The 14,607-nt window shown below is 41.4% G+C and overlaps 2 protein-coding genes across 2 annotated transcripts in view; both read right to left on the bottom strand.

The window, feature by feature from the left end:
* Positions 1–4,435: 4,435 nt before the first annotated feature.
* On the bottom strand, positions 4,436–9,897 carry apof (apolipoprotein F). Its single transcript, XM_083563760.1, has 2 exons — positions 9,849–9,897; positions 4,436–5,668 (listed from the first exon to the last, which is right to left on the bottom strand). The coding sequence occupies exon 2, from the start codon at positions 5,633–5,635 to the stop codon at positions 4,472–4,474; it is 1,164 nt and encodes a 387-aa protein (XP_083419886.1). The 5' UTR covers positions 5,636–5,668; positions 9,849–9,897; the 3' UTR covers positions 4,436–4,471.
* A 2,074-nt stretch (positions 9,898–11,971) lies between these two features.
* Positions 11,972–14,607, bottom strand: part of c1galt1lb (core 1 synthase, glycoprotein-N-acetylgalactosamine 3-beta-galactosyltransferase 1, like b) — a 10,692-nt gene continuing 8,056 nt past the window's right edge. The window contains exon 4 of the mRNA XM_083563796.1: positions 11,972–13,585. Coding sequence (XP_083419922.1) covers positions 13,364–13,585 — 222 coding nt within the window. The 3' untranslated portion in view covers positions 11,972–13,363. The remainder of the gene's footprint in view (positions 13,586–14,607) is intronic.

Genomic DNA, 14,607 nt, shown 5'->3' with positions numbered 1-14,607 from the left:
AACCTAAGCAGTAGGAATCGGTTCTTCCAAGAAATGACGAAGTGAAACTTAACGATCGTCACTGCAGCGCGCGCCCTTTAAACTTACTGTTCTTGTTATTGTTATTGTTATTGTTATTATTGTTATTGTTACTTATTACATACACTATATATATATATATATATATATATATATATATATATATATATATATATATATATATATATATATATATATACTGTATATATTATTGGGAGCTGGTGATGTTTCTCATCTACACCCTGGAGATCATGAAACTCCAGAGTAAGAACAGGAGCTTTGAGGATTTGGACTGTAGTTAATATCAACAGTCTGCTACACTGACTCAGGACTACAGTTTGCTCTGATCTCCATCACTGCACCTCAACATCGTTTATCTGTAATAAATGGACATTCGGTGGAACCCAGATGAGGATGAGGTTCCCTCTTGAGTCTGGTTCCTCTCAAGGTTTCTTACTTCTGCATCTCAGGGAGTTTTTCCTTCACCACAGTCTCCACCGACTTGTTTATCAGGGACAAACTTACACTTATAAACAACTTATTCATTTTAATCTCCACATTATCTGTGTGAAACTGCTCTGAGACGATGTTCATTATTAAAAGTGCAACACAAATAAACAAATTAAATTTTAATATATACAATATATTATTATTATTATTATTATTATTATAATAATGAAGAAGAAGATTATTATTATTATTATTATTATTATTATTATTATTATTATTATTATAATGAAGAAGAAGATTATTATTATTATTATTATTATTATTATTATTATTATTATTATTATTATTATTATAATTATTATTATAATGAAGAAGAAGATTATTATTATTATTATTATTATTATTATTATTATTATTATTATTATTATTATTATTTTTGCTTGTGCTGTTCCATTGCCAGATGAAGTAGGAAAGGCTCTGGGTTCAACCCCCAGCACCATCGGTCTCTCTGTTGGGCCCCTGAGCAAGTCCCTTCACCCTCTCTACTCCAGAGGTGCTGTATCCTGCCCGACCCTGTGCCCTGACCCCAGGTTTCTAACCAGCTGAGACATGTGAAGAAAGAGCTTCACTGTTCCTCAGTGTTCATGTGAAGAAAGAGCTTCACTGTTCCTCAGTGTTCATGTGAAGAAAGAGCTTCACTGTCCCTTAGTGTTCATGTGAAGAAAGAGCTTCACTGTTCCTCAGTGTTCATGTGAAGAAAGAGCTTCACTGTTCCTCAGTGTTCATGTGAAGAAAGAGCTTCACTGTTCCTCAGTGTTCATGTGAAGAAAGAGCTTCACTGTTCCTCAGTGTTCATGTGAAGAAAGAGCTTCACTGTTCCTCAGTGTTCATGTGACAAATAAAAGCATTTTCTTTTTTCTCTATTGACTGAATACTCGTATTTCTCTTGTCCTCCACATTCTATCTGATCTCTGTTTGCCTTTTTATTGTTGCTGCAGTGTTTAAATGTCCTTCTTTATGTGTAATAATGGCTGCTTGTGTAATGATTGTCTATTTTGCGGTGTGCTGGATGGACTTTGGAAGTTTACAATAGTTTATTGCACTTTGTTGTTGATTTATTGCGAGCATGCAGCCGGTAGGGGGCGTGGTTCACCGCATGCAGCTCTGCACACAACACACCTGAGTCCTGCAGCCCTCTGTAGAACATCAACCTGCCATTATACTCCATATACAGCTGAATTAAACTCATATATATTTCATTTTCTATTTTTTAACTCTCTTTTATTTTTACACTGACCTGAGAATGTAATGAATGATGGAAAAGTTCCAAAAGTTTAGTCTCCATCTGCTCATGTAAACAGCTCCACTCTTCTGGGAAGATGTTCCACTAGATTGCTGTGGAGATTCGTTTCAGCTACAAAGGTGTTAGTGAAGTCAGGTAGTGATGCAGGTGAGAAGGTGAGAAGGTGAGGAGGTCTGGGGTGCAGTCAGCGTTCACATGCATTCACTTTTAACAGGGGTGGAACTCTACAGCAGGAGATCTTTCACTCACTTCCAACCCATGTAAGCAGATCTTCATGGAGCCGGCTTTGTGCACAGGGGTTTAGGTTAAGGGAAAATGTCATGCAAAGACGTCCTGTACAATTGTGTGTCTCCAGGTTTGTACTACAATTAGTTTAGGAACCACAAGATATTTGAGACACTTCAAGATCTATTTAAAGCAAAACTAAATGTACCATAAACAATGTCATAGCATTAAATTCAACAATAGTGTAGTGATAATGACATGATGTAATCTAATCTTCATTCTCTGTGTCTCTGTTCTTGTACCGTGTCAGTGACTTCAAAGGTGAACCTCACCTAACATTCCAGTGTGCAGTGAGGCGTGGCAGGTCCCATGTCACGCCGGAATTCTCTTTCTGGAGAAGAACTTGTGAAACTTCTTCAGTGTATCACTGGGTTCCACTGAACAATAAAAGTGTGTGTGTGTGTGTGTGTGTGTGTGTGTGTGTGTGTGGGTGGGTGTGTTTAAACTGTGAAATAAGCACTGTACCAGGGGTTATCATGACGCATTTTTGCTTTAGAAAGCTTTGTTTTGTTGAGGCTCGAGCGTTGCCTCAGGTGGAGTTTACCCAGAAAAATAGACACAGATCAGACACGTCAGATCTGAAATGTCAATCAGAGCTTCAGATATATTTACTGAGAGACACCGGAGCTTTCCAGCCATTTGTTGTTCTTCCACAAACACAAATTTGATGCTGACCTGTTCCAGCATGACACTGCTCCTGTGCACAAAGCCAGCTCCATGAAGATCTGCTTCACATGGGTTTGGAGTGGAAGTTGAGCTCTATTGAGCATTCATGAAGCCTCCTCACTTTCTCACCTACAGCAGTACCTGACTTTATTAACACCCTTGCAGCTGAATGAATCTCCACAAAAATCTTGTGGGACATCTTCCCAGAAGAGTGGAGCTCATTATAAGAGGAAAATGGAAACTAAATGTGGAATGGGATGTTCAAAAAGAAGACACATCTCAATCTACTGCACATCTTTGTCCATGTATTTGATGTCTAGAAATAAATAGAAATATCACATTTTCCAGTTTCTTTATTTCAGTTGCCATCAAAACCTGACGGTAACAAAAGAGACTTTTACAGATTTAAACATTTTGTTAATAAATTCTTTACCTAGAAAGCTTGAGATGAGTCACATGACCAGCATGAATCCTGCTTTTATCTTTAAATGACACTGCAGTAGGTTTTAGAATCACCACATACTGCTTATGAACCCTTGTAACCATATCAACATCCAGGTCCATTGAGATACATGAAGAATTTTGGTTGTTTGGTGGAACTTAAATAGTGAACAGCTCGATGTACAAGATGAATGGATGAACTGGAGGAAAAAGAGAAATAGAATGAAAAACAGCACCAGGAGTTAACTCCAACAGCTTCATTAACAATCACTAACTACGAGGTGGTATGAAAAAGTTTGGAGACTAACAGTGCAACTGGTGTTATCCTGACCCACGTGATTTCCCACGTCCACGATTTCATCACGCGTTAGAAACAAAGAGCAAATGTGAAACTCTACGTGAAACTGGGCAAATCTTCCACAGAGACTTTCGAGGTGTTTTGAGTGCAAGAGCGGAAGAACCTCACCGGAAGATGACAAGAGATCATCAAGACCTTCCACAAGCTCAACCTACGAAAACCGTTTGGTTACTCATGCATGATGATCATTGGCACACGATCCAAACGATCTCACTTCCCCACACACCCTACTCGCCAGATTCGACTCCTGTGGACTTCGCCGTCTACTTGAAGATGAAGATCCAGCTCGCAGTTTTGACACAAATGCAAAATGTTCTTGACAAGCAAGACTTCCAGGACACATTCCAGAAGAAAGCTTGGGGAGCTGTATTGCTGTGCAAGTACTTTCGCCGATCATTTGTCATCTGTACGTCACTCTGGATGAAGCCGTCTGCTAAATGCCGCAAATGTAAATGTAAAAGCGTTGCTTCACCTCAGGACCCTTAAGGACCCTCAGGACCCGATTCACCTCCACATCGTGCACTAACATCCTGTAACATCTCACACCTTCACCTGGATTATCGCTTTTATTCAGACTGTTTGAATTGACATGTTGGTTAGTATTGTCTTATTTCTTGTGAAGTTTTTCTACATATGTTATAATTCCTTGACTTACTAAAGATCAAGTGTAGCCACGCCCCTTCGAACAAGTATGAAGAGAATGAGCTGATTTTGAAGAAATATGAACATTTCTTTAATTCTTTGGACCATGCAAGACAGTGTAGAGATTTATACGAATATTAAAAGGGTTGTATATGTGTCCAATCAGCAGTGTAGAATTAGCTCCGCCCCCAAATCAAAGAAAAGTCCGGAAAATACTGGTGCTTTTGGGAATTCTTTAGACCGTGCAACGGAAAAAACTAAACAATACTGAGTTAGAATTTAATTTATAATAATCTTTATTATCAGTATTATTGAAAGCTGATGGTTCCATCCTCCCAGCTGTTCTGGTTCAGGAGCAGATCTTCCTCCTGGTTCATTCTGTTCAGCAGGTATTTAACTCCAGCTTTTACACTCGTTTTAAGCCCCGCCCCCAGGGCGTATCCAGCCACCCCTGCCGTGCCGCCTGTGGCCGCCATGAGAGCGTCGGTTCCCAGGTCCACCGCGGTCATCAGGGCTCTTTCTTTGGCCATATCCGAGCAGCTCTTAGAGGCGTAATAAACAGCCGTACCCAGGTTATAGAGCGTCGAGACTCCGGGGATCCAATCAACCACTTTATACACACGCTCCTCTTTTTCATTCCTGCAGCGTAGATGATGAGCGACATGTCTGCGCCAACGTCCAGGACACGCCCTGCAACTCTGAATCCAGCTCTCTGATTGGTTAGAAGGTGGTGATGGCCTGAGCCAGCTGCCAGGCCTGAGGACGGCGTGGTAGAATCCGACGCTGGTGCGATCGTCTTGCGTCACACCTGCGCAGACAAATCCCAGATTCCTGCAAACGCTCTTTGCTTCGTTTAAATGCATCTTTTCATGATTAACCTTCTGTCCTAGTAACATCATGTCCTTCATCCTTTTCCAGCCTTGGCATCGCTTCTCATCACCTGTATCTTTAACCTCCGCCAGCTGCTGGATGTTATACATCATGGCTTGAACTTGGTGCTTGGACTGAACGTTCGGTTTGGATGCAGAATATGAACGATGCACAGATGACTTTCTCATCAGAGCAACAATGTCCTCCAGGAGCTCACATGTATCGTCATGTCCCAACATCGAGAACAAGTTACTCACCAGTTCCTCTGCTTCTTCTTGGCATCCTGCAGACACCATTACCGGTACCATGACCAAGCCCAGAAGCTCATGTGAAAACCCTGCCCCTTTCCAAGGCCCTGCGTCCAGCTCGGCACAGCTCAGATTCCCGTGGGGATGCACCATACCTCGTAAAGATTTTGCAAGACCAGAAACCAGATTCCGGATTTGAAGTTCTTCATCTTGGATGGACCCTGTTTCCTCCAATGGGATTGAAGATAAGGATTCAATGTTCTTGAAGCGTGGATGGAATGGAGCTTGGGAATGAACCAAGTCAAAATGCAGGAAGTAGATCAGAAGCAGGAACTGGAGTTTTTGGCCCCACATTGTTGTTCAGTCGAGAAGAAGAAGTTAAAGATTCTAGAAGATAAGTGGAGTAAGAGTAAGAGTAATGTAGCAGTGCTGGAACACAAAAATATGCCCTGAGGAATGTAACTGTCACCTGAGTGTTAGAAATTATTTAGTTACATAATTACTTAATTACCAGCCTGTAGACTGTGTGTAATATTCCGTAAATACAGGGTGGTGTAATCAAAACAAGCAGCTACTTTGAAGTTCTTTATTTATCTATAACCGCATGTCGCTTTTCTTTTCTTCCATTTACAACTACATCTAATTAGAACACCAGTAACTGTTCTCCCTAAATTTATAGCAGCTATTAATACCCTGCCTTTCATCCCCCTTTCTTTATTCTCTCTCTTCCAGTTAAACAACAAAGAACTCAACAAAGAAGTGTGATCTCCTCTGACCTGAAGATTCAGCAAAACTTACAAAAGTTTCAGCATCATCTCTGACCACCTGCTACATCATCTCTTCTCCTTCATCTACATCATCTCTTCTCCTTCATCTACATCATCTCTTCTCCTTTATCTACATCATCTCTTCTCCTTCATCTACATTATCTCTCCTTCATCTACATCATCTCTTCTCCTTCATCTGCATTATCTCTCCTCCTTCATCTGCATCATCTCCCCTTCATCTACATCATCTCTTCTCCTTCATCTGCATTATCTCTCCTCCTTCATCTGCATCATCTCCCCTTCATCTACATCATCTCTTCTCCTTCATCTGCATTATCTCTCCTCCTTCATCTGCATCATCTCCCCTTCATCTACATCATCTCTTCTCCTTCATCTGCATTATCTCTCCTCCTTCATCTGCATCATCTCCCCTTCATCTACATCATCTCTTCTCCTTCATCTGCATTATCTCTCCTCCTTCATCTGCATCATCTCCCCTTCATCTACATCATCTCTCCTTTCAGCTTTCTTTACCACATCTGTTCTTCCTACTCTACCTTCTCATTCCTACTTCCTCTGCCTTGTTTTTTGACCTTTCTGTACCTGGACTGCTCTCTTTCTACTACCTAATTTTTATTCCTTCTTTCCTCTTCTCCATCTCCTATTTTGTCTTATGTTCTTCCACTGCCTGTTCTCTTTTCTCTTTCTCTATCTCATCTATTCTCCTTCCTCTACTTCAAAACTACTGATTAAACCTTCTTTAACTTTTCAAAATCCTTTTAAACAACCTGGTTAAAACTCCACTGCATCTCTCCCAAACATCTCCATGCTTCTTCCGGTATGTCATCTGGTCCAACTTTCCACTCTTCATCATCTTAATCACTGCTCTTACTTTCTCCTTACTAATCCTATCCACTTCCTGCTTCACCATCTCCACACCATCCAACCTTCTCTCTCTCTCATTTTCCTCATTCATCAGCTGCTCAAAATACTCCCTCCATCTTCTCAACACACTCTCCTCACTAGTCAACACATTTCTATTTTCATCCTTTATTGCTCTAACTTGCAGCACATCCTTCCCTGCTCGGTTCCTCTGCCTGGCCAAGGAATCGTTCCTTCTCCTCCATCTCACAACCCACTTGTGGAGCATAAGCACTGATGACATTTATCATCAGGCCTTCAACTTCCAGCTTCACGTTCATCACCCTATCAGAAACTCTCTTCACCTCCACTACACTCTTACTGTACTCTTCCTTCAGAATCACCCCTACACCATTTCTCTTTCCATCCACACCATGATAGAACAGTTTAAACCCACCTCCAATGTTCCGCTTTTACTCTCTTTTCACTTGGTCTCCTGAACACACAACATCTCTACCTTTCTCTTCTCCATCATATCAGCTCACTCTCTCCCTTTACCAGTCATAGTACTAACATTTAAAGTACCAACCCGAACCTCCACTTCTCCTCCACTTCTACTTTCCCTGCTGTCTCTCCTTTCCTTCTCCTCCTTCAGACAACAGTAGCACAATTTACACCGGTACCCTGTTGTTAATGATACCTGTGGTGGTCGTTGGTAAACTGGGCCTTGACTGATCCGCTATGAAATTGGAAATGTCCTTCATAACACATCCCTCCTCATTGATCCGGGATTGAGACCAGCACTAAGAGTGACCTGACCTGTGCAACACTATGACTGGGTTGGTGATAATTTCACATGAACCCTGGAAAAAGGTTCTTGACACAAGAATCTTCAAGTCACATAGACACCAAACGTCACATATCAGATATGACACGTTTTTTTGGTTTTTTTTATTGATTTATTTGTTTTAAAATATAAAGTATATCAATTCTGCTTACAGTGAGGAAAATAAGTATTTAAACACCCTGCTATTTTGCAAGTTCTCCCACTTAGAAATCATGGAGGGGTCTGAAATTGTCATCGTAGGTGCATGTCCACTGTGAGAGACATAATCTAAAAAAAAATATCCAGAAATCACAATATATGATTTTTAAACTATTTATTTGTATGATACAGCTGCAAATAAGTATTTGAACACCTGTCTATCAGCTAGAATTCTGACCCTCAAAGACCTGTTAGTCTGCCTTTAAAATGTCCACCTCCACTACATTTATTATCCCAAATTAGATGCACCTGTTTGAGGTCGTTAGCTGCATAAAGACACCTGTCCACCCCATACAATCAGTAAGAATCCAACTACTAACATGGCCAAGATCAAAGAGCTGTCCAAAGACACTAAATTGTACACCTCCACAAGGCTGGAAAGGGCTACGGGGAAATTGCCAAGCAGCTTGGTGAAAAAAGGTCCACTGTTGGAGCAATCATTAGAAAATGGAAGAAGCTAAACATGACTGTCAATCTCCCTCGGACTGGGGCTCCATGCAAGATCTCACCTCGTGGGCTCTCAATGATCCTAAGGAAGGTGAGAAATCAGCCCAGAACTACACAGGAGGAGCTGGTCAATGACCTGAAAAGAGCTGGGACCACCGTTTCCAAGGTTACTGTTGGTAATACACTAAGACGTCATGGTTTGAAATCATGCATGGCACGGAAGGTTCCCCTGCTTAAACCAGCACATGTCCAGGCACATCTTAAGTTTGCCAATGACCATTTGGATGATCCAGAGGAGTCATGGGAGGAAGTCATGTGGTCAGATGAGACCAAAATAGAACTTTTGGGTCATAATTCCACTAAACGTGTTTGGAGAAAGAAGAATGATGAGTACCATCCCAAGAACACCATCCCTACTGTGAAGCATGGGGGTGGTAGCATCATGCTTTGGGGGTGTTTTTCTGCACATGGGACAGGGTGACTGCACTGTATTAAGGAGAGGATGAACGGGGCCATGTATTGCGATATTTTGGGGAACAACGTCCTTCCCTCAGTTAGAGCACTGAAGATGGGTCGAGGCTGGTCTTCCAACATGACAATGACCCGAAGCACACAGCCAGGATAACCAAGGAGTGGCTCTGTAAGAAGCATATCAAGGTTCTGGCGTGGCCTAGCCAGTCTCCAGAACTAAACCCAATAGAGAATCTTTGGAGGGAGCTCAAACTCCGTGTTTCTCAGCGACAGGTGAAACCTGACTGATCTAGAGAAGATCTGTGTGGAGGAGTGGGCCAAAATCCCTCCTGCAGTGTGTGCAAACCTGGTGAAAAACTACAGGAAACGTTTGACCTCTGTAATTGCAAACAAAGGCTCCTGTACCAAATATTAACATTGACTTTCTCAGGTGTTCAAATACTTGTTTGCAGCTGTATCATACAAATAAATAGTTACAAAATCATACATTGTGATTTCTGGATATTTTTTTTTAGATTATGTCTCTCACAGTGGACATGCACCTACGATGACAATTTCAGACCCTCCATGATTTCTAAGTGGGAGAACTTGCAGGGTGTTTAAATACTTATTTTTCTCACTGTATGTGTTTCATCTCCTTTTGTTTAAAGAATTGTGCAAACAGAAATCTCCTGATTAGTGAACGTGGATTTGGTGGCATGCCAAGATCAGATTTCACAATGTGAGATGTTCTCACTGCTCCCACTCTGAGCTCAGACTTATATACAGCTACAAATATACAGCAATGTAGTGTATTTTATTCCTTCTTCTCTTCCTTCTTTCCTTCTTTCAATGTGTTTGCATGCAGCATTTCTCGTGCACTTTTTCAGACTGAAGTCCACATTTCTACATGAGATCATGCAGCCTGATATACAACACATGGTGTAGAAGACTTTCAAATATTATTCAGTAAAAATATGAAATACGTCGCTCTTACCGTGTTCTCCTAAAAAATAAACCTGTGATTCCCCCGCTCTCTCTCTCTCACGTGGCCAGTCTGGATTTGTGGTTTTTATTTGTGTGTGTGTGTGTGTGTGTGTGTGTTTCATTGAATGGGGGTGGGATTTAGGGATTCATGTGGAGAGGGTCTATGTTTTCAAAAGAAACACTGTTTATCCTCCTGTCACTCTCTTTCTCTTTTCCGCTGCTTCTGTTTCTGACCCAGATCTTTAATACAGACCCCTCTTCTGGGCCTCAACAGAGAGAGAGAGAGAGAGAGAGAGAGAGAGAGAGAGAGAGAGAGAGAGAGAGAGAGAGAGAGAGAGAGAGAGAGAAAGTGGGGAAAGGGAGGGGGTAGAGAAAGAGAGAGATTGAGGGAGGGCAGGGGGATTAGATAGATAGATAGATAGATAGATAGATAGATAGATAGATAGATAGATAGATAGATAGATAGATAGATAGATAGATAGATAGATAAGATAGATAAGATAGATAAGATAGATTTCTTAGCAAACCTGTTGTTCCTGTTTCCTCGCCCTTGTTTGTTCTTCAACTCTCCTCATTTAAATGTCCCAAACTCATCTGTCTTTGTTACCTTTGCTCGTCTTTTCTCCTTCTTTCGGCTTCTCCCATTAGGGGGCGCCACAGCGGATCATCCGTCTCCTCACCCCCCTGTCCTCTACATCTGCCTCTTTCACACCAGCTACCTGCATGTCTTCCCTCACCACCTCCATAAACCTCCTCCTTGGTCTTCCTCTTTTCCTCCTTCCTGGTGTCTCCATCCTCAGCATTCTCCTACTGATATACCCCATGTCCCTCCTCTGCACATGTCCAAACCATCTCAATCTCACCTCCCTCACCTTGTCTCCAAAACGTCCTACATGCGCTGTCCCTCTAATAAACTCATTTCTAATCTCATTATCTCAACATCTTTAGCTCTGCTACCTCCTGTCTATTCTTGTTACTTTGAACTCATCTGTTTTTTTCTGCTATACCTTCTTTGTTCACCTTTCGTTGCTTTTATTTTCTTATATTTGTGCTTCATTTTACCTCACAGCATTTTTTCTTCTTCCTGTACATTGTCTTCTGTACTTTATCTATCTTACCTTTTCTCCTTGCTCCACCTCAACGTTTCTGTGTTCACTATCTCAACTAGAATCTTGATCTGCATTGTCTGTTCTCATTCCTTTACTTTATTTCTTTTTAGAAATACATGTGTGTTTCAGTTTACATTTGAAGGAATCCCACTGTGGGTGAGTTCTGGGCCCGCTGTCGAGGGCGAGGCAACACATTCCACACATACCAATCAGATGTTTTATTTACATGTACAGGCTCTGTGTACTGCCTGAGGAACTATTTGTACAAGCATGGGAGGTAAAATATAACAAAGCTTTTAAAGACAAATAGACTTTTAGAGCACAAACACCACAAAGTGTAAAGCAGAACATCTCACCATTACAACTCTGTAATTAACGTTAAGCACTACTTGTATGATAAATTCTATTGTTCAAAATTTGTTTATTTGTTTTAAGCTTTTAATAATGAACATCGTCTCAGAGCAGCTTCACACAGATAATGTGGTGATAAAAATGAATAAGTTGTTTATAAGTGTAAGTTTGTCCCTGATGAACAAGTCGGTGGAGACTGTGGTGAAGGAAAAACTCCCTGAGATGCAGAAGGAAGAAACCTTGAGAGGAACCAGACTCAAGAGGGAACCTCATCCTCATCTGGGTTCCACCGAATGTCCATTTATTACAGATAAACGATGTTGAGGTGCAGTGATGGAGATCAGAGCAAACTGTAGTCCTGAGTCAGTGTAGCAGACTGTTGATATTAACCTCAGTCCAAATCCTCAAAGCTCCTGTTCCTACTCTGGAGTTTCATGATCTCCAGGGTGTAGATGAGAAACATGTAAGATGTGTAAAACTCGATACGGATTATTTTAGCAGTAAACAGCGCAACCATGCACTTTATGCCCAAAAGTATTGGGACACCTGAATTTTCCAGCCATATGTGGTTTCTTTCTTTAAACTCTTACCACATTGTCGAAGGCACACGATTGTGCAGGACAGGATTTTGATTTGGTGAAATAAATAATCAAATAATAATCTCATCAGTAAATTTTACAGTAAAATAATTCTTTATTAAATATCATGTCAGCATCTTGGCGATTTTCTTCATTTCTGAATCTATAAATAAACCCTCACACACACACACACACACACACACACACAATTTTAGAGTGGAAAATATAACAACAAATAAATCTACACTTTCACTCCGGTTTTCATTAAACTTACAGAAAAAGAAATAATAATAATAATAATAATAATAATAATCCCAAAAATTGAATGCAGTTTGATTTGAGACGTGAGACAGAAACACACCCGGTTGTTCTTCAGCACGGAAAAATAAACAAACTGATGATCAGGTAAAAATACAGCAATTAAACTAATAATCTTCAATTCATATCAAACTTCACTAATGTACAGGCTGCACCACTGATGTGGTTTCCATGGCAACCAGTGCTCGAACTGAGGGGGGTGGGGGGTGGGTTGGGAATCCGGGATCCCATAAGGCATTAGGGACCCCCATGACAAGTAAAAAATAGACTTAGGGGGTCCCCAAGATTATTTTAGTACAAAATATATGAATTACACAACAACTGGGGACCCCATAAGACGTGACTCGATTCGAGCTCTGGTGGCAACAACATGAAGCACTTCCAGGTTATATGGAGTTATTAAGTCCGTGTGTTGATCGCTCGGCATCTCCACGTTTGTGGAAAAGTGTGTTCTCAGAGCAGCTTCTTCAACAGGAACTAGTATTTCTGAAAGAAATAAATGTATCAGTATCAGAGGGCAGATGTTCATGTTGGTTCAGAAAAATGAAGGATCAGGGAAAGATCTCAATGTCCATTGAAAGAAATATAGGATCATGGGCAGATGTTCATGTTGGAGTGATCTCTGGAGAGAAATCAGAATGGATTTTGGAGATCCAGGAGTGTGAGAACATCTTCAAGTGCGTCTAATTTTTTGTTCTCATGTTCAAGAGACAATTGAGTAAAGGAAAAGGGGGTGTGGTTAATAAAGGGGTGTGGCCAAGAGCGGCTCCACCTCCTCATTCAACATTTTAACAGCATTCTGTTCCATGGAATAAACAAGAAGTATAGAAGGGAAACAAAAACACCGTAGAAACGTGTAAATGTTCGTGAATCAAAGTCCAGCCCAAAATGATCACGTTGAACACGTCGCCTTCGAACTGACGTTACTTACACGAGATCATCCGATTATGTTTGGTCGTGTTTCCTGACTTTTTTTGACATCACAACCTGATTATATTATGCAGCTCCGCCCACAAACAACAAAACAGAGCGTGTTAAATTCACACGCACACGCACACACGCGCACACACACAGTACATGATCTTTGTTAATAAAAACCCCAGATCCCACATTAATAGCGTACTGATGAAATAAAATAGTAAATTTGAGTGAAATAGAGAAAAAAAGGTTTAGATATTGTTGTGTTCTGGATCTTTAGGATCTCCAGGACGTTCAGGATGGGGGTGTTCCTCTGCTTGGTGTGACTGGTGGTCCGGGCGGGGCTCCGGGGGCTGGTAGCGGTAGCTGTAGCCGAAGGCACGCAGGTGGTAGGTGTAATACTCCAGCAGGTACATGTTCTGAGCGTTGACGTAGTGGAAGGACACGGCCAGATCCGAGCAACACTGAGGACCCTGCAGGACGTTAGAGGGAAGCAAAGAAGAAAAGCTGAAGTGACGTGACATGAACAAAATGTCAGGAACATCTGGACAAGCTGCTGTGAGGGTCAGGTACCTTACAGATTTGCAAGAGGGAGAAAGAAACAGTAAAACACTGAAACCCTGCGAGAAACTGGATTATGAAAAACTCTTATTCATGATTTGTGTGCATGTGTGTGCGTGTGTGTGTGCATGTGTGCGCGTGTGTGCATGTGTGTGTGTGTGTGTACGTAATAAAGAAAGTGTGTGTTTTACTCATATTTGACAAATATTTATTCAAGCACGCTCCATGGGTTTTTTATCCGTTTACTGTTACGCCTAGTTTACGCAGAAACTGCATTCCTTCTGGGCAATGTTCCAGCAGGAAGATGAAGCATCAGGATATGAAGGTTCCGGAAAGCTTTATTACAGTGTGTGTTTTTAGGCAAATGATTGGTTTGATGAAACCCTGATAGAGTCAGAGCTGCTGAGCAAACAGCAAAACCTTGTCTTCAAGCACACATGGTCACACGCGGAACCTCATCAGGAGAAACGTTCGCGTGACCCGCTTGCATGAGCTTGTTGGGTGGATGAAGGTTACTACTAACTACGGGTGTACGATGTATCGTCTACCATAAGATCGGAATTGTTGTTTTAATGAAGTGAAATGTGAAATTTTTTGAGTAAATCGCAAAACCCAGACGAAACACGCCTTCAGAGTGCACGTGAACTCACATGATTGAGTCTAGTGTAAGTGAGTGTGTGAGTGAGTGTGAATGAGTGAGTGTGTGAGTTAGTGTGAGTGAGTGTGTGTGAGTGAGTGTGTGTGTGAGTGAGTGGGTGTGTAAGTGAGTGGGTGTGTGAGTGAGTGGGTGTGTGAGTGAGTGGGTGTGTGAGTGAGTGGGTGTGTGAGTGAGTGGGTGTGTGAGTGAGTGAGTGAGTGTGTGAGTGAATGAGTAAGTGAGTGAGTGAGAGTGTGTGTGTGTGAGTGAGTGAATGTGTGAGTGAGTGAGTGAGTG

Source organism: Silurus aristotelis, assembly GCF_946808225.1.
Source record: "Silurus aristotelis genome assembly, chromosome: 2".
Lineage (NCBI taxonomy): Eukaryota > Metazoa > Chordata > Actinopteri > Siluriformes > Siluridae > Silurus > Silurus aristotelis.
This window is presented reverse-complemented; position numbering and strand designations above follow the sequence as displayed.